The sequence below is a fragment of the Fundulus heteroclitus genome, chromosome 13, assembly GCF_011125445.2.
Source record: "Fundulus heteroclitus isolate FHET01 chromosome 13, MU-UCD_Fhet_4.1, whole genome shotgun sequence".
In the NCBI taxonomy this organism is placed as follows: Eukaryota; Metazoa; Chordata; class Actinopteri; order Cyprinodontiformes; family Fundulidae; genus Fundulus; species Fundulus heteroclitus.
Genome location: NC_046373.1, coordinates 15292277 through 15313466, shown reverse-complemented (window position 1 = coordinate 15313466; position 21190 = coordinate 15292277). Strand labels below are relative to the sequence as shown.

The 21190-nt window shown below is 38.1% G+C and overlaps 1 protein-coding gene across 5 annotated transcripts in view; it reads left to right on the top strand.

Moving 5' to 3' along the window:
- The first annotated feature begins 2697 nt into the window (after nt 1-2697).
- The window catches only part of LOC105935149 (ras/Rap GTPase-activating protein SynGAP), an 83747-nt gene continuing 65254 nt past the window's right edge, over nt 2698-21190 (top strand). For 3 of the 5 annotated variants that reach the window (XM_036145179.1, XM_036145180.1, XM_036145178.1), the window contains exons 1-2: nt 2698-3920; nt 15401-15504. In XM_036145179.1, coding sequence (XP_036001072.1) covers nt 15405-15504 — 100 coding nt within the window. In that variant the 5' untranslated portion in view covers nt 2698-3920; nt 15401-15404. The remainder of the gene's footprint in view (nt 3921-15400; nt 15505-21190) is intronic. The other 2 variants (XM_036145182.1, XM_036145181.1) reach the window with 2 other exon arrangements.

The following is a 21190-nucleotide window of genomic DNA, read 5'->3' as shown; positions in this document are numbered from 1 at the left end:
ATTGAGTTACTCGTAAAGACAAGACCACATTCACCCCTCTAGATTAAATCCTACATCAGAGAACCAAAAATATGTCTGATCAGCTAAGTTTCATATCTGTTTTGTTGCCTAACAACAACTCTTTGTCATGATTTTTATTTTTATGGATTCGTTTTGTACTGATTTTCTCCAATTACTCCATACCCTGCTCAGTCACCTCCCAGCCACTATTTAGCACCATAATCAGATCCTGCTGCCGCTAATTACCTCCTATTCATTCCACCTGTTTCCTTGCCCTTATATACCTGCCTTACTCTCCACTCCCCGCCAAAACGTCTCGCCTTGTCTTGTTTGCGCTGCCTGAATACCGCGCCCACTTCCTGTGTGCTCAGTCTGCAGACCTTGGATGTTTGTAATTGAGCTGTCCTCACTGAAGTAAGGTTTTCCTGTGCCTGTGTGCTTGTCAAGACTGCTCTGTGTTCCTGTGAGGTCCTGCTGCTTGTTCTGATCGCTCTGGTGAGCCATTGGCCTGCATATTTTGATCAAATCTGTTCCTGCCTGCTGAATCTGTTCAAGTCTGTCTCTGCCGCAGCATCTGGTCATGTCAGTTTATGCCTTCATCACCTGGTCAACCTGTCTTTGCCTGCCATCCACCATCCCCAGATGGTTGTCATCTCCTGCTTGCCATCCCTCCACTCTTCTCAATAAACCTTTTAAGCATACGCTGTGTTTGGCTTGAATATATATATATATATATATATATATATATATATATATATATATATATATATATATATATATATATATATATATATATATTAGGGCTGGGCAAGTTAACGCGTTAATTTGGCATTAACTCATTAGACTATTAACGGCAATATTTTCTTTAACGCGCATTAACGCATGTTGCTCACATGCTTTTATTTTGTGAAGGTCTGTTGCTGCGGTGTAGGAGTTTGAATCAGAACAGTAGGTGGCGATAATGCGCCAATAACCTCGCTGTCAGCCAAACCTCGGATTCAGAGTAAGAAAGGTGCTGGCCGGAAAAAAACAAAGCCGACATGCGGAAGGCGGTGTTTCCCGCAGGAATTTGCTTAGGCGAGGCAGTGAGTTGGCGAACGGAACAAGTTTTGTGCGGAGCGGAGCGGGGGGGGTCTGCATCGACGCCGTCGGTGAAGTCGCTTCGCGTTTCAAAGTATCCATGTGTTTTTGCCTGTTTTTCCCTGCCATTCACTATATGCACGCGAGAAAGCAACAACAAAAAACCGCGTGTCAACGTCAAATAAACGCAAGCAACGCAAGCATATCGAGTTAGCAAGCATTTCAGTTTAAAGTTCTTCCAGCATCGAATATGACAGAAACAAGTTAGTTGTAACCACTGCCAAGTTAAACTTTGGTATTGAACATAAAATGGTAATGCTGCTCCCTGCTGTTACCTCAGAAATTGCCTGTTTTTGGTAGATTTTTTCCCCATAAAGAGAATTCCCTGTCAGTGGCAATAAGCTTTAATTTATTATTATTGCTATTTTTTGTTTTACATGTTTAAGTTGAGCTTTACACTAAATATGTGTTACTGATAAGTGCTACAAATGTTACAACACTTTTGTTCATATGGCAGCAGAACATTAAAATAAAAGTGCTCTTTACACTACTTTTGAATTCATTCTTGGAGTTTGTAAATACAATGCAATTAATCACGATTAATCGCGATTAAATATTTTAATCGTTGCCCATCCCTAATAAATAAATATATATATATATATATATATATATATATATATATATATATATATATATATATATATATATATATATATATATATATATATATATAAAACCCCAGTCGGTCGAGGCAGATGACCGCTCATACTGAGCCCGGTTCTGCTGGAGGTTTTTCCTTCCCGTTAATGGGGAGTTTTTACTTTCCACTGTCGCTTCATGCTTGCTCAGTGTAAGGAATTGCTGCAAAGTCATGGACAATGCAGACAACTCTCCCTGTGGCTTTGCACTTCTTTAGGAGGAGTGAATGCTGCTGGTCAAGACTTTGATGCAATCAACTTGGTTCCCTTACATAGGAAATGTTTTGACCAATCTGTATAATCTGACCCAATCTGTATAATCTGATTGAATTTCACTTTGGAAAGTGCCTTGACATGTTTCATGCATTTGGCACTATATAAATAAATTGAATATATGCACACGCATGCGTCAAGTGCTGTATATTGACCTGAGAAGTAATTTAATATATTTCAAAATAAGATAATACTTGGGTCACAATTTACACTGTGCTTCTTTAACATACTTTTTCCTTCCAATCAACTTTCCTTTAATGTGGAAAGATTAAGTGTTGGCCTTTTCTATTACTTCCATATTATTATTTTTGATTTTTCATAAATATAGTTTAATAATTTACGGATTTTGGGGGTTTCATTAGTTATAAGTCATAATCTGTCAAACAGAAACAGGCTGATCTTAATCTCTGAAACAGGAACTTTTGAATTATTTTCTAACAGATTGAGATGCACCTGTATTGCCACTGAAGGCAGATCATATAAAAATGTTTCCCCTTTCTATCATAAATGTTTGTTGTGCTTTAAAAATATCATATATATAAATAAAAAAATTAAAATAATCCTTCGCTGGTTCTGAGTCGGGTGGACTCGGTTCCTCTTGGAGGCGTTGCATGGTTCCTGCTCGCTATCTCCGCCCTCCGGGGGAAGAGACTTCTCCGCGCAACGAGCAGTTTTTTTCCTCCTCCGAGCTCCGCCGTTAAATCTAAATTAGGTGTGACTGCAAGCGCTCAAAAGGCCAATTCGGCATCAATTAGGGGAAAAAAAAGACTCTGCCCTCTTCGCTATTGCAATTTCTCTGGATTATGGGGACGTCGGTGAGTGCCAACTACGGACGCTTGCCAAGATTAAACCATCATCCGAGGTAGAAGAAAGGATCACGATTTAAAAAAATAATAATAAAAAAAAACAAAATACCTGCATGAATGCGATTTTCTTTTAATTTGCTGCTGCGCGTTTTTCTGTGAATATTCTTTGTATTCGGACGCTTTTTTTGGGGGGGCTTGGAGCGCGCAGTGAGCAGCAGCAGGGCTGTTTCCAGCCCAGAGTTATTGGCATACCCTGCAATCATCCTCATCATCATCATCATCATCACCACCATCATCATCATCACCATCATCACCATCTGATTGGTAACGTTCATTGTAATATAACTGGCATGAGCAGCTGTCACAGTTTCATGCCGTTTTAAAAAAAAAAAAAAAAAAAAACAAAAAAAAAAAACGCTAAGGTTTGTGAGAAACGATGAACCAGTCTGCTGCTGTGTGACGAGATCGTTCCCAGATATAGGGGGGGTTGGCAGTTCGGAGTCTCATGCGCCCAGATCAAACAATTAAGATGACAAAAAAGGGCGATTGTCTCCATTACAGAGCGATCTGCGTTGGGATTGCGTTGCATTTCGTTGGGGAACAGAGAGTAGAGGAGGAAAAGAGGAAAGAGAAGCAGAGGAGAGCAGCTGAGCCTCCGCTGACGGGCAAGCTGTGGCTTCAGTGATGGACTGAGCTGGAGGTGAAGGGATCCCTGTCACAGCATCAGCATCATTTCCCCCCCCCGCCAGAAGCCTTCACTCTTAATAATAACAAAAAAAAGCAACACCCATGGACACTCTGCAGCACAGCTGAGGATGAAGAGTTGTCGCCAGCAGTGAGACCCAACAAATTGGCCTAATGAATGAAATACTTCAAGCTTTAAAGAGAATATACCTGGATGACCGTCTCTGTAATGCCTTTACAAACTGATTCCTTCTGCGCGCCGAGAAGGAATTAAGCCTCACAACCCTCCTCTTGCCCTAAGTGCCCTGGAGACCCACCTGGATCCAGTCTGCACCCACGGATGTTCTGATTTCTTCTCCAGAAAGTCCTGTATTTTTGGGTAAGTGCCAACAAACGTGGGTGTCTTGAGAGGAAAAAAAAAAAAAAAAGTGGTTTGCAGTAATGCTTAATCTCACTGTGAAGTGTTTAAGGAGTGTTGAATTCAGCAGCTCTGAGGAAGGTGTTAAACCTTTTGCAGCTTGGATGTGGACAGCGTAGGTAGATGGTCCTAAACTGCAGTTTAATGCAGAAAGGAAACCAGTCAGAGCTGTACAGATATGTCAAGGAGCTGCTTTTTTGGCCTCTGTGGACCCCGCCGTTCAGTCGCTATAGGACATCTGCTCAAAGAACAATTTTCTTTTTCTTCTGTGGTTTAAAAGTCTTTATTTAGGCTGTGTGTGTATTTTAGAAACCTTCTAATTGTTGATTGTTAAGAGCTTTGTTTTAATCAAGTATGCAAGCAATTAATAGAATAAAGCCCTATAATATCTCAGGGTAAATCATTCTTTCTGGTACAAACTAGTCGTTTAGGGGTTTGGGGTGTTAAGGTGGGAGGACGAGCTGCTGGGGCTCCTTAAGGTGTCTGACGAAGATATGAACAAAACTACAAGTAACTAACCCGTAGTGCTTGTAGGCTACAGTATCATGGTTCACAATGCATTTATTTATATTTACGTACAAGCTAGGGCCAGCCCTTCAGCAAGCTAGCCGCTACAGAAGGTCAGAAGCATAAACACCCCATGCACTGTTTAAATATATAATACATTTTAACTTAATTTCACCCAGAACGCTAACACTAGCATTAGCATGCTAACTTTAAAGTTACCACGCCAATGTGGGTTATTTTAGTTGTTGGGTAGTCATTTTTTTTCTCGTACGCCTTATATCCGCAACCCGTGAAGCTTTGCTTTAATTTAACGACTTTGCTTTGTTACATGTGAGCAAAGGGTCTCTCGTAGAGGAAACACCGATTAGAGATTTTTGGAATATCATTTAATTGGGATGATATAAGCATTGCCGCATCTTCATCCATCAGAGATTAGCAGGATGACCGAAAGAAATTGTCTTGAGCTATGCATTTTAGAATATTATCTGTTTGTCAATTCCACTGCTGCTAACAGAATAAATTTAAAAATATAATTTAATTAGATATTGACCTTTTAGATGCCTGAGAGCAAGCTAATTGTTTATTTGACTGGTGATTCTCTGCTGTAAATGGATAATGTGGTCAGGGACGAAAAGACCAGGAAGTCATGCGCCATTGAACTACTACTCTTTATAAAAGGACAAACACTACATTATATTGTCATTTCTTGCACTGAAATTCTAACTGGTCTGCTCTTAGTAATATGCAATTGTTTTAGAAAGCCAACACGGTCTTCTCCACTGGTTGGTTGTACCCTAAGCAAGGCGTAAGGATTTTCCTCCATTTGCTTTTAGCTGACAAGGCAGAAACGTTTTCAGAGGTTGCCTACAGTTCAGACGCCATATTCATCTCTATTCCTTGTCTGTTGGCAGCTGATGGGAGAAAAAAGAATTAACTTATCGCAGGAAGAATGAACGCACTTGCTGAAGCAGAAGTATATTCAGCGATGAGCGCTATGCTACCAGTCTTCATAGTAGGAAGCCTCCAAAAGAAAAAAGCCAATTAGCCCAGAACAGGCATTTCTTAGTCGCAATGGAGAGACTTCTGGCTAATGTTGTCGTTGGGTCATTTGGCGTTAACAAGTTGGTGTCTTGCACTTACCCAGGTAAGGGCAGAGAGGAGGAAGCCGAATAGTTCAGAACGATTATTCTTCCTCTGGCAACAGGGAGAGACAACAGCTTGTCGGCAAATAGTTAATCCAGAAAATTAACTCATGTATTTAGGCTGTGAACCTGGTTAATTCTCTTGGAGCAGCCCCCATTATCCTCTTTCTTTAAGTAAAACAGAAATTATTACTCACTACTCTCCTCCCCCCTCTAAAAAAAAACTTAAAAGAGGAAAGGCTGGGTCTGAAACACGTTCATACTCCAATGGTATCAATCTGATACAGCTTTAAATCTAAATTGGATTGCAGCCGTCATTGAAAAGTTGTGTTCTTGTGCACTTCACCTCTGATTACATTCTGCCAATGCCAGGCCCGTTAATAAAAACTGATTCATAGATTGCGAAAAATGTTTAGCCAGGAGAGCTTCTTGCATCACTGGATGGATAATATTGCAGATATCCATTCAGTGAGTTATTTCTTCACTGCTGTGACGGTGTCCCTGCAACTCAGCTGGCATCAGATGTAGTTAATGTTTTTTTTTTTTTTGGATGGCCACAGTCTTCATGGCCCATTACGTAGAGTCCTTATTGTACCCAGTGGGCTTTCCCATCTAAACCCAAAAACAAGGCAGAGGAGGGAAAAAAGGGCTTCTGTTAATGAAACATCTCTGGTTCCACTTTTGATCTTACCTCCTTTTCGCTCTTAATCATTCCACCTCGCCGGATTTCCTAATCCACATCAAACACCTACCGGTGTCTCATGCACCCTTCGTAGAGTGATGTTGTTGGTTAAGCTGTAATAAAAAGGCATGAATCACTGACGTCAATTAATTTCTCTCAATTCGTTGCAAACTGTTGAGAGTCTGGACTGCTTGCCGCTCTGTCGCAGTTGTCGACTGAGAGTCTGACAGCCGGCAAAGCGTTTGCTTTCCTCCAGCACTGAGTTTCCGTCATAATTCTCCCCTTCTTCAGCCATTGTCAGTGCCACGCATGGGTGGAACTTTATCGCTCTGCCAAGAACAGAAAGGATCTGTCAGTCTGCTTGAAATTTTCCCTAAAAATAAAAAAATGTTTGAAACCTATCTGAACAAACGTCTGTCCTGGAGTTTCCTCAAATTGTTTTATTTTACCATAGGCTATGAATATCGCTCCCCTTGTCATTTTTCAGAAGTGACCCAACAGAAAAACACGGCAGATACATTATATTCGCCCTCCTACTTATTCTCAAACCTAATAATCTAGGCAATTTGACTGTCTTGTTAAATTGTCCATTCTTATAGGCGGCTGTCCCAAAAACCATGGCTGCTCTAAATATACACGTTTAAAGAATCAAAGTGGTTCTGAATATTTATCAGATTAAAGCTTTATTAATCAATAATAAAGTCATATCATGGGTTATACTCCTTATCACACTGAAGTGTATTTTTAGTGATTGAATACAAAAGAAATGAGATAAAATAGTAGTTTTTTGATATAGGAATTATTGTTCATAAAATGATTTAAGATAATAAAATGTTTAATTTTTATCAACCATTTACAAGCCTCTCAGGGGGTTATTTTGAGGAGGAGAGTCTGGGAGAAGGGGAACAATGAGGGAGGATTTGATAGGTTTTTCAGATTGAAGCTGGAGGCATGGAGTAGAAACAAAATAAAACTTCATGAAAAAAAATTAACAAAGCGTACCATACAGAGCAAGGAGTTATTCAGGCCTGGTAATGGCTCAGTTTGGCCGCTTCATGCTGGTTATGTTTCTCTCCGTTTGAGTCACAGAACTACATTGGGAACACGTTTAGGAAGGAGTCATCATGAGGGCCTGGTAAGCCAATCAGAGCAGATTTTGGACAAGGTGTGGCCACGTTGCCCTAGTCACCCGATTAAAAAAATAGAATCTATTACTTTTTCTTTCTTTAGACAAGATAAGGAAGAAGAATGTAAACAATCTCATATTGTCGATGAAACAGTCTTAAGCCTGAGCCACACGACAAGATTTTAAAATTGGCTAGTTTTCAAAACCTGAGAGACCCCATACACGATGATTTTAAAAAAATAAATCATAGATATAACAGGTTTGCTCATACAGTGTGTTGTGTCCGGTCAAACGACGAGCACAACACACCACCCACAAACAGATTTTCCACACAAACATTCAGATGTCAGACGGGAAATTTCGCAAAACTTCTCGAGATCAAACGTGATTTCAGAGTAAAAAAAACGTGGCCGACGAGGAAGAACGATTGAGATAGTTTGTGGACTAATTTTAACAGAGAAAAAAACATTACAAAAACAAAAACCGTTGGTTAAAAGAGTGGAGACAGGGGCTCTACGTTTGGTACAAAATGACGTGGAGGTGAGTTGTTGTGTTTTGTTCCCTCCAGGTTTCCATTATCTCGCTTTCTGATTGGCTACTCGTCACATTCAACGGGCGGCGTGCTTGTTTATCCTCAGGGAACACCACGCATGCTAGGATATGGGGCCGAGTCAATCCAACATGTTAAATATCCTCAATTTGAGGTCGGAGCAGTCCCGATGTCCCGCTGAGCAGACTAGATCACTCTTAACACACCACACAAGATTATCTTAAGAGGCATCCGGTTGATCGGGGTGTCCTTAAGATTGTCGGAAGGGAAAGACTGGGGCAAAAATAGGGCTAATTATCCTGCTACATTAACCTTGTATTATCTAAAGCCAATTTGTGTTCAAGGTTTTCGTGTAATAATTCTATCCGGTTGATCGTATTTATCATGCCAAGTTATGACCAATCATGAATCAGTTTAAACCGGGTTTCTCAATTTCTAAATTAGCAGCCCAAGACGTATACAGTACAAGTTACTCTGACGTATGGACAGACAATTCAGACAAGCCCCTGTGACACTGCAAAAACAGACCTTAAAATAAGTAAAATGTTCTCAAAATTTGGGTTTTTGTCCTTGATTTGAGCAGGTAAATTATATTATCTGCCAATGGAATGAGCATTTTGACCCCTAAAATAAGATAATTAGACATCCTGCACTTGAAATAAGACAATGGAGATGAGTTGTCCCATTTTAAGAGGTAAAATCTTATTCCATTGGCTGATCATCTTATTTACCTGCTCAAATCAAGGACAGATACACTAATTTTAAGAAGATTTTACTTATTTTTAATTCAGTTTTTGCAGTGTGACAGTTCTGCATTGCTATGAAATTCATATGTTGAAAACTCAGGTCACTATAGGGGTGTGATAAGAGGTTGTTCTGGCTAAATGTAAAAGGGCATTTTATAGGGCCTGGATGACCAGAGACAAATGTGTGTAAAAGGTCAAATCTGGTTGGTGAACATTACAATGTAGATTTCTGTCAGAGCGCCATGCAGACACCTGCTTTTCCACTGTTGCATTGTAACAGTTCACCAGTCAATTGACAAGTGTGCAAAAACAAAAAACATGTTCCCTGAATTTAAATAAAGCTTTCTCAGTTGCAGTGCAGATGTTTGGATTTCATCATCAAAAAGAAACAGACATTTAAAGGTGCAGTATGTTAAGGCCACAAATAATGTTCAGAATTTGAAAAAGACAACAGGGACAAACTGAGAGAATAACCAGTTTGCCACTGAAGTATAATATATGTGCTATCTGAATAACTGCCCACATGGCCACTACTGTATTGGTGAAGTTCCCATTTTGTGATGTAAAAGTGTGCCAGTACATTTGAATGTGTAAAAAGGCAAAACCAGAGCAACAGAAAACGGTGATTATTTAATTCGTGTGCTGTTTTCTGTGCTTGAATGGTTGAATATAACGCACTTCACATGTTGTCTCATGAGCTTCAACGATTTGTGAATGCACTTCGATTTCTGAATATTAGGTTTGCACAAATTCTTGATGAAGAGTAAGAGGAAACTTTACTGTGAGATTTCTTACAACATTTTCTTCTGGTATAAATGACTTGTAAGATGAATTGTTTGAGCTTTTTTCCCCTTTCCCCTTGCAATAAGACAAGGTCCTTTTAATAAAAAAAAAAAAAAATAGAAAGCAAGGCACATTATGTGGAAGGAGCAGCTCAGGAGAGCAAGAAGGGACATCCAATACTTGGACCTTCTTTTTCCGTAGCCATGCCTTTGAGGTATTAGAAAAAATATGGTGATAAATTATTTATATTATTCTTGGTAACAAAACCATCTGAAAGAGATTAGTCCAAACTCTCTTTGCGCCTTTCAGAAAAGAGTCCCAAAGTGCTTTTTTTTAGGGCCCTGATATAATCTCACAAAGCTTGGCATTTAGACCTGTTGATGATAACAGTCCACATGGTCCCTTTTATTTTGGGTCTGGGGAACTTTCTGTCCATGTCCTACTAAAAAGATAAAGATTGCAGATTTTCTTTCTTTTTTTATGATGGCCACGAGAAGTTAATGAAAACATCTAGGCAAGGATAACATATAGTACTTATTTACATTATTGATCTGTGGGAGATTTCTATAAATTCGTTTGATGAAATCCTGCACCCATTGTAGTTCTCTCTAGAAGTATGAATAAATGAATGTATATGACGTAAAACAATCTGCAGGATGTAAGATTTTGTGTGTTTCTTTACTCTATCCTCCTTAGAATAAAATGGCTCTGGGTTGAAGTGCTTCTTGAACCAGTTATTCTCTGGAGGGCTCCATTTGATTTGAAACAGCTTCCATTTATAATGTGTTATAATGACTATTTCATAGCCATGTAATTAAACCAGAGTGTCACTTTTTTCTCTCTGTGGTTATATCTGATATAGAAAATCAAATCTCACATAATTAAGTTCTAGATATTTTAGCTTACACGACATTTATATCTATTGTTACTCTAATTCTCATTTGGGTCTGTAGAGCCATGTGCAGTATGACACATTTTTAACCTCTGATCTAACCAAAGTAACTTTGAGTGATCTAACAATGTTATGCATTACCTAATGGAGTCACATAACCACATTTTACTAAGAAACCCCACTAGGACGGCGCAAACTGATGCATGGTCAGAGTGAAATCTTCCATGGCAGACAGCTTCTCTGAAATGGTGAAACACCTTCTGAAATTTGATATATGATAGACCTATAATCTTCAAGGGCTGTTTTGTTTTTACAAAGTTAGGTCTATTTAGAAAAATCTACATTTTTGTTCTTAAAAGGCGAAATATGGATCAAATTCTCTCTTGTTACCTTACCCTAAGATGGCAGGCTTCATAGGGGGTAAGGTAAATTTGTAACACGATTTGCACTTTTAGGAGTCCCACTTCAGTTAAACAGCTGCTCACAAATAAATTCACCAATGGTATTATATCATCTTTTCTAAAATTAGTAAAACCTGGTATTAAGTGTTGCGTTGTGTTGCTTTTGGCATCAAAGCAAAATTTCAGAAAATGCATAAAAAATGTGATCTGCTATTCTCCGATGCTGTCACAAAACAGATGTCTCATTTTTTGGTTTAAAATTTTTTAACCAGCGCTCCCTGTCCTTTCAAATTAAGAGTACGTATGGGGAAAGGGCTAAGGACTCTGTGATTCCAGTCAGCCATTGACCTCAGCAGAAACCTCATTAATTTTTAACACCTTAACTAGCAGCGACTTGCGCTCAAGCCAATTTCTTTGGAATTTGGTTTCTGCTTGAAGTCCAGGAATTAATGCATGTAAGAAAAATGGAAAGACTTTATGAGAAATAATGTGAATTATGTCGGCTAATACTGAAAGTCAGGTCTTCATTAAAAAAATGTAAGAATGACTTTATTTTTCTTTAGGCGTTTTCTTTATCCTATGACTTTTCTTTTTTTGTAATTTAGGGTTATATTCAACAACTCATAGTGGATAACGCTCATTTTGGAAATATTAACATTAGAATTTAGCAACATTCTTAATAAAAGCTTACTTAAGACAAGTTGGGTAGGATGGAAATTCACTATAAAAACAGAAAAGTTGATACTACAAATATTTCTGATAAAGTAGTTATTTTGTTACCAGGCGTTGGTCGGTGTGAGATTTTCACCTTGAGTAAAAATAACACTTTTTTAATCATCGTAGTTATTCAAAATTTTAAAACAAATGTATATATGATCTGATTTAAGGATATATACATATATTATGACACATCCAGATCATGAAATTAAACAGGATTTTAGCAATATTAATCTAAAAGCATATTGATTATAACAGAGTTGGAGGGCTACAGCCAGCTACAGTGAATTAGCATAAAAGTGACAGAGCCCTAGAACAGCTTACTTTGAAAGGGGCTCAAAATAGGGCAAACTGATGAGGGGACATCTCTTTATCTGAGAATGATTTCGTGCATAAAAAAGTAATGCAGATGTTTTGTATAGCCTATAAACCTATCATAATTGCTTTAAATGGAAGCATGATAGGTTCCCTTTAAGAGTCCAGCTGGGCGACATGGACAAAAAAAAAATAAAAATCACAATATTATTTTCTGTATTGAACGGTATAGATAATTATTATCAAATTCAAAGTGTAGTTTCTAAGACAGTTTCAACACAAACCTAAAAACAAATTAAAATTTGGGCTAAACCATTAATAATAACTCACCATTAATAAAAAAAACATTAATATTAAATGTTTAAATTATGGGAACCCCACATACTGCTTGATGGGGCACATATATTGTCTGTCTTATTGAAACTTAATACCTACCTCTTATCATAGTTATTGACAATTTCTGTTTCTCAATAAATTATTACAATAATTTTTAATTGCCCAACACTAATTAGGATGACCAAAAACCTATCTAAATATAAGTGAAGCAGTTTTGAAAGCGGGAATTTTTGAAACTTTGGTCTACCATAATTCCTTATCCCCTCATTAAAGGACCAGAACTGATCATCATGCGTTTCCTTTTCTTTAGTCAGCAAGGTACAAAAGACACACTGAGTTTTTAGTAATGACCTCAGTTGTATTTTAAAAGCAAGGAATTTAAAAAATGAGACTTTCGTTTTACTTAATTTATGTTTTTTTTTCTCTCCCTCTCTTGAATACTTGACCTTCATTGTAGAAAATCTGAACCCCTTTAGAACAGCTTTAGTAGTGATATCAGAGGAAATTTTCACAGCAGAAAAGCTCTCACCTAAAAGCTACTTTAGACAGTTTTGGCCCAATGAAAAAAAACTTCCCTCAGTGCAGTTTAGAGATGTGAAGCCTGCATTTTGATCAGCCGCTCTAGACAGGAGAGATATTCAACAACTAATGAATTTATCATGTTTAATGATTTTGGATTTCTCAGTAGGCAAGGAGAAGAATATTGCATTTTAATGGTGTTTGAGCAGGTAATTGAACCATTTTAATGCAAAAAAATCCCATCAGATACGAGTGAAAATGCAACACAGAGTGATTTCCAGCACCTGCTAACATGACTAGAGGGGAATCTCAGAATACTGATGGATCTGTAGGAATGCTTATCAATTAATCATGGTAGCAGCTTGTGGTTGACTAGCTTGGTGACATTTAGCTCGGAAAGGGCAACTATGAAAGGCTGCATGTAGAAAAACCTGCATAAAATCATGATGTTTGAGGATGCAATCAGGGCTGATTATACCTCCAATATGTTGTTATTTCATCCAACTCACTCAGATAAATGTTGGCTTTTCTGAGAGGAATTTACTTCTCACCCGTATCAACAGATTAACACTTAACCAAGAAAAGAGCCCCACTAACCTTTTGAATTTTTTTTTTTATTTCAAATTTTCTCATGTTACAGTCACAAACTTCATTGTATTTAGAGGGTTTTACGCGAGAGAACACAAAGTAAGGCCTACTTGTGACGAGGAAGGAAAACAATTAATGGTTTTTCAAGATTTTTTCACTATAACAAATCTGAAAAGTGTACTCTGGGTTTTAATTGTTTGTCTTTGCAAACGTCATTTCAGAATAATAAAAAAAACTTCATTTTAATCTTTAAACTTTACAATATTAATGTTTTACCTTAGGAAGAGTTCAGTACCCCAAACTTTCAATCACAGCTTCCATACGTCTTAACGTGCTGTCTAATAGTCCAGGGGTCCCCAGCTCTAGACTGAGAGCTACTGTCCTGCAGCTTTTATATGCATCCCCGTTTGAGCATCTTAATCCAATACATGAATAATTATCCAGCCTCTGGAGAAACCTAGGCACGTGTAAGTCAGCCGTTTGATTCGTGCATCAAAAAGTTGCAGGACAGTGGCTCTGGAGGACTGGAGCTGGAGTAGCCAGTAACTAAACTAGTCTGTCACATTTCAATTAGTCTCAGTTGACCAGATAATCCACAGGTGTCAAATTCCTTCTCTGCAGGGTTGGTGTCCTTCAAATGTTAGACGAGTCTCTGCTTCAGCACATTTATACCTAATAAGGTCATTAGCAGGACTTTGAAGAACTTGATTGGATGCTGAGGAGGTAATTTAGTCATTTGGTTCAGGCATGTTGAACCAATAACCTGTGTCCTGCAACCATTGAGGACTCATTGTATTCCATAGCTGTGCCTGATTTTATTGTTATTTGGTCTTTTATTGTTTTTTTCTCTCTCTTGATTTCGGCTTTTTAATAATCGCCACAGTCTTTGAACAAATAAAATGGCCTTGAACTATGCAGAGGAAACTCTCCCACCAAGAGACAGCCCGTTTGAGTTAAAAGTCTTCAGTTTTCCATGACGGCCTTGCTCATTTCGGACCAAGCCGTGGCGCCTCTCCAAACTCACTTCTGGTATACAGTAGTTTTGCCGTAGTGTTATTTCTTCAGCTCTCTTCTTGCTTGGTTTTTCTCTCCCAGTGTGGATGTGTGGCCCACGTAGCACACTGGTCGATTAGAACATAGCCATGATATACAGTGGTTGCTGTAAAACTTGGATTAGCGGAAAATAACGAAAAAGTGTAAAGGGTGAAATAGCTCCATCAAAATCTAGTGATTGGCCGGGGTCCCAAATAGCTTGCATTTTAAATGGGTTTGAACCACAGTCTGGGTGTCGGTGACCTTTCATCCAAAAGCAGGTGATTGTAGCTTTGGTTATCTGCCCAAGACTGAAGTCTTTACGACGTCTAACAGGTTGTCTTCCGGGGTCGCCTTTCCATCAACGCTGAACACTTCCCTATCCCGCCTAAAGGAAAGGATGCCCACACCATGATGCTGCCACCACCATGTTTCACGATGGGGACGTTGTGTTTCAGGGGTTTGTGGTGTGTTAGTTTTCTATCCACCACACATAGTATTTTGCACTGAGGCCAAAAGGTTGAATAATGGTCTAATGTAAACAGAGTATCTTCTTCCACATGTTTGCTGTGTGGCCTACGCGCTTTTTTGAAAATCGCGAACAGGACTTCTTCATACCTTCTCTCAAAAAACTGCTTTTTTTTTTTTTTTTTTTTACAGCTTTATCCTTGACCTGTCTGTGTTCCTTATTTTCCATGATGCTGCATGTTCACTAGACTGTTATGTGTATTGTTGTTTTTATTGTTATTTAGGGGCATCAAAGAGGGGGGAAATGCACTTTTCAGATTCTGAAACTATTTTAAATGTGAGAAAGTTTGAAAACCATTTATTATTATCCTTTCATCTCTCTACAATGCACCACTTTGTGTTGGTCAATCAGATAAAATCTTTTATGGTTGCAATGTTTTCAACATGTGCCATGGTTCAAAGAGTACATGTTTTAAAACTCTTTTCCTTCTTAATTTTAGCCGTTTGAAAGTTACATTTTTTTTTAAAATCCACTTTTCATGTGATGTTATTTTTACCTAATATTTTATGTCACTGTTGAGATTGCTGGTTCATCAACACTAAAGGTCCAAACTCTACTTGTGTCTGTGCCATATAGCTGCATGGACACTTCTTCAAAGACGTGGCTGCCGCATCAGGGTCAGTTTGGCTTGGTTGGTCAAGCGGAGGTTTGCTGTGGTGGACCTGGAGTTTTAACGCCAAGTGAGTCAGTCTAGACACGAACCCGTCTGCCTCTCTGCTCCTGTCAGCTTTGTGTCGTTGCCCAGCCTCGTCCTCCAGTCCGTTCGCTGTGGTCCGCTGAGGTTTTTTTTTTCTTCCTCTATCTCTCTCTGTTATCTGTGTTTTTATATGTACCTGCCAGGCTGCTGTTTGCTCTGTTTACAGTGGTGAAAGGCTTTTAATGCCCGTCTGACTTCTGCTTTTCATGTCATGACTTTCTAGTAAATTGTTTTGAGCAGTTACAAAAAAAAAAGTGCATCTGTGTGTTGAAGGTTTGTTTTTTTTTTCCCTTTCTCCCGTATTCTCCACTGGAACATCACTGTCCCTCTGAGCCCCACATTGTCACACTCCCTTCTGTTTTATATTTCCATCCTCTGGGTTTGATAGCGCCATCCTCCTTTTACACCGCCCCCTTCTTCTTCTCTTCTTCCGCGGATCAAAGCATCTCCTTCTATTGGCTCCAGGATAGTCAACACAGCGCATAAAACAGTTGTTTTTTTATTTCAAACATTAAAACAACAAGGTAAAAACAAATGTGAGGCAGAAACAAACATGCTTTTAGGGAATTTACCTTTTTTTTTTTTTAGCTGTGCTTTTTGTCTTTCGGTGACATAATACAGTGGCATCGGTGAAGGATGGATGTCAGAAAGGGTTTTTTGGAACGGCACTATACATTTTTAGCTATCCCATCAGCCTCCAGGCAAAAAGTATTAACAGCATTTAGAAATATTGAATCAATTTGATCTTTATTTAGAACATATAGGCAAAAAGTGCTTTTTTACTAGTGTGTTATAAGTATTGGACACATGTTGCATAGCTATCGGTATTTCTTAATTAATTGTTATTCATTTTAATGTGTAAATATTAGTATTATGACTATCATTATGACTATTATTCATCCCTCATTTACAACCGCTTATCCAAATATTCAATGATTGAATAAAATGCTTATTTTAAACACATCAGTAAGAATTGGTAATGTCCAAGAACATAAAATATCCTGTAACTGTATTAGATATTTGTGTATTAAATAAGGAGAGGAGAAGACGTTTTGATGAGTTGCATTGTTAATTGATCTATTATTTCACATGTTATCAATCTTTTTTATCCACTTTTGTTGTGTCCATTCCTGTGCAGCACTATAATACGACTTCTGATGTTCTGCTGCTGCTTTTAGTTTTGGTGCCGGCCCAAAGTTACCAGTGGCTCCCATATCTGGTCGCCCCATTCGAACCTTTCTAGAACCGCCCCTGCTTAACACTAGCTCTTTAATCTGGATCTATTCGTTCACAGTAATCTGGCTTCTTAAGACATTAGCAGACAGGAAGATAGTTTGATGGAGAGCAGTGCGCAAGCTAGCAAACATGTTCCTATGGTAACTAGTCCACAGTTCCCTTTGGCTAGAGCTCGCACACCGGCATAGAGAAGGGCAGGAGAAAGACAGGAATGCTGGAAAAACACGCACACACACACATGCACACATACACGCACGATGGAGAACAACTTCTGCTTATTTATTTTGGTTGCTGCCGCTCTTGAGCATTTTGACAATTGCTCTCCCGTAGGAAATTCTGCTCACAAAATGCTGCAAATCAACTTTTTTCCGTGAGTGTGTGCGTTTAGCCGTCTTCCTCAAAATGCTTGTCAGGATTTAGGCTGATTGCAGTTATTTTTTTTTTTTTTAGTGGATCTCTGCCGCCCACAGTGCCCCCTCTTTCTGAACCCCTCCACCCACCACTTCTTTTAAATCCCGCAGCTCTGCCTCTGGTGTGCAGCGTGCATTTACCTCGTTACAGTGTTGTTTCTAAACATAGCACCAGAATGGCTCTGTATACAGTCAGAGGTGGGGCTCTGATGAAAAATTATTCTCCACTTTACTGTTTTTAAAAATGACCCTTTTGATATACAACAACACCATGTTCCACACTCATTGGTACCAATGCTGTGTCAATACTGTGTCCAGCCCCCTTTAGGCCAATTGAATAGCACTTAGTTTTCAGCTCGGATGGAGAAGACAGAGAGAAGGGGGTCGTTGATCATTCCCCCTTTCACAGTCTCTGCAGTGTTTGGACATCTTTGCACATGATTTGGTTTTAACTTTGAACACACATTTGACCTATTTGGTGCTTTTAGATTGTGAAGCTGGTTTAAGTTTATTTTGGAGAAGGCCCGTGTTTGTCTGTAAGTTCTTCAGTGACGTGTGGTGAGTTTCTTGACTGGTGAGGCACCAATTTAAATTAAAATTTTGTCCCTAATTTAAACATTAAGATGTTTAAAATTTTTTTTAATTATCCTTTAATTCATTCAATACTTTTCAAGAATACAATGTAATTTTTTTAGCTGATATGTAAAGCTATAGTATGTAATAAATTTGAGCTACAAAATGTAATAAAATACCATTAAAACTGTATCAGAATCAAGTTTAATCAGAACTCAGAATCAAGTTTAATCGACAAGTAGGTTTGCACTTACAAGGAATTTGACTTGGTGTTGATGGTGCAGACAACGTTTTTTGCAGACAAAAAAATGTTTAATATTATTTGTAAATTTGTAAAATTATTTTTACAAATATTTGTAAAATTTAATATTTGCAGCAATTATTTTGTAATAATCGCTGCAAAATGTAATCAAATCCATGAAAGCATTTTGTAATAGTTTTATTTTTTAATATTATTACATTTTGCACTGGTTCTTACAAAATGTAGCTGTTCCTCTTTAAAGAAAATTAATAATGTGACGCATTATGCATTTAATGATCACAAACCAGTCTTTGTAATGATTCTAAATAATATACATCTAATAACTGTCATGCTATTGATCCTACAAACCAGAGGCTGCCAGGATCTCTTCAGCAACATAAGCAGAATAGCAGGCGTAATCTATTTAACATGTTTCCTTCATGAATATGCAGAACATATGCACGTCAGAACCTGCAAAATACCGCACATTTTTGCGGCAATTATTACAAAATGTGGTTTAAATGAAGCTTATTGCATTTTGAAGTCTCAATTTACTACATGATGCGGTATAACATTATCTGTCGTTTTTATTAAAATAGAAAATTGTGTGTGAGCTTACCTTTACTTGTGTATAAATAAAGTCTATGCACCTCTGCCATGAATATCTCTGCCAATAGGTTGTAAGAATCGTCCTTGTTCTTCTTCTTTTTTTAAAAGCTTCATTGGAGATAATCACAGAGAAGTGTTGTCCTGGACCGCTCCTGTCTTGACTGGATGTTTTCAGTCTTTTCAGTGCGGAGAAAATAAATGGAAATGAAACATGAAATTAAAAGTCATGGAAAGCAGAAAAGGGCGCCGTCTGGGGTCTCACTCCGGTTGAAAACAGCGGGTTACTTTCATCTCACTTGTTTGAAGCAAGTCATGGGCCGTCCTCTCTTTGATACCTTCAATTTCATCTGAAAATCCTGTTTAGAAAAATCCTTTAGTTTAGAGATGTAATCTTTTATTTTGTCAGAACAAATTTAAATTAGTGCACTGTTATCCCGGGCTCACATTGAATACGGTGCCTATACTGTTGCGGCGCCGCAAGGAACTCAAATAATTAAGTCAATGCATCCACTCACATCAGTAGCATGCGGTTGTGGGTCTGGTTACGGAGGCTGTGCAATGCTGCAAAAAAAATAAATAAAAAAATTCCTCAAGAAGGAAGTTTGAGGCCGCAGCGGTTACCGGATCAAGCTCCTGAATTTCACCAGCCTAACAGGAAACTTTGGACATTAGACTAAACAGGACAAGGTTCTGGTGAATTTCAGAATAAATATCACTGCACCAACTTAACTAGCTTGACTAATGTAAACAAAACAGCGACACAGAAACACGAAGAAACAGAGAGGCTTTTGGAGGATGAGATAGGGTATCTAAGCGCACAGATAACAAGTTTTGCTCTAAAAAAAATAAAACCATGGCTGTTTTTTTAATGTTTATGCGGGAGCACAGCAGAAAGGACAACATGAACTTCTGTTTTCACCCGTGACATTTCCGCAGCCAGAGTCGCAGCTGGCCACAGTTTCCCAAGGAGCAGTGTGAATCGGGGTTTGCTGCAAACCACAACTGGATCAGGACCGCAACCCGCACCGTAGTCAGTGTGAGCGACGGTGTAGGTACCAGATCAACTCGGGTCCTGTCATAGACATAATATAAGAGTAGACTCGTCATTGGGCGGGTTCTGCCTATGCTGCGATGCGTCAGAGCATCCGCCATCTTAAATGTGGCAAATCTGCAGTTACTCAGTCACTTAAACAGTATCAGAGGGACTTTAATCTCTGAATATACTTTGTATTCGTAGTATTTTTTTGTAATATTACAAGTTTATTTTCGTATCCCTTTAGCTTCATTCTCCTGAATTTATTCTCCTAAAGAATAAAAATATTTAAAATAATCTAACCTGGCCCTATTACTCCAGGAGTGAAATAATTCTGCAAACTGTGACTTCTGGAAATGTTCCCCCTTAATTGTCATAATATGATGTATTTATCATAACATTATCACTTTTGTGTTTGTTTGTTTATTTTTACTTTATTGACGTAGGACTTTTTTCTCATATTATTAATTTTACCTCTTTAATACTCACCCAAAAAGTCTGTTCCTAAAGGTTCACATGTGACACGGTTTTATGAAATAATGAAGACCACAATGTTTAGATTTAACAAATTGATCCTTATATTCATAACACATACACACACAAATATATATATATATATATATATATATATATATATATATATATATATATATATATATATATATATATATATATATAGCCTGTGTTACCACTTTGCAGCTTTAATGTGTCCAGTTTTGCAACATGCTGTAGCCTTAGTATATAGAAGGCAGATACAAGTAGTGAAATCAGCCAGAATACATTTCCATGCAGCACAGGAATGAGGCATCTTCTCTGATCCACGTTCACAATAACAGAACTCAACTTTTTTCTGCAACATACAATATGGCGGTGACGTTGACGTGCGAACCTGCGCCCTATGACGCGTCTACGTATATATGTCTGTGGGTCCTGTGCCTTCTGATGACGTCACTATACATACGTTCGCTCAATTGCGCAAAATATTGTAATTGGTCTGGACAACTTACTAAAGTAATTATAGCGGGCTGTAGGTTTTATTCGAGAGCGGGATTGTGGTTTGTAAACGGACAATTTTACGAAGAAATTCGCCATGGTCCTTGCGCCTCCCGATGACGTCACATTATGGCAATGCCACTCAAACAAACTACATTTAGCCCGCGGTCTGCATTTGTAACGAATCAATTTTATTAAGTTAAATTAGCGGTTTCTTTTTTCTCAAAAGCTTGAACAAATATTCAAGCCATTTTACAAAAAAAAAAAAAAATCAACAAATATTTGACAATTGGCTCAATGTTTGGAAGAATATTGTTAACAAAAATGGAAGGGCTAGCCAGACTAATTTATCCAGCATATATCTTAAATGTACCAAATATCACAATAAAAAAATAATCAAATTCATCACAATTTCATCTGGAATAATAAAAATAACATGTGATCAGAAAGAACAACATCAGTACAAAAAGGAGGAATGAACGTTTTTTTATTTTAAAGTGGTGAATGCCGTGATAAAATTAAATTTGGCTGCTGACTTTTATTAAAAATGAAATAAGTTTATGGTTTAGTTTCC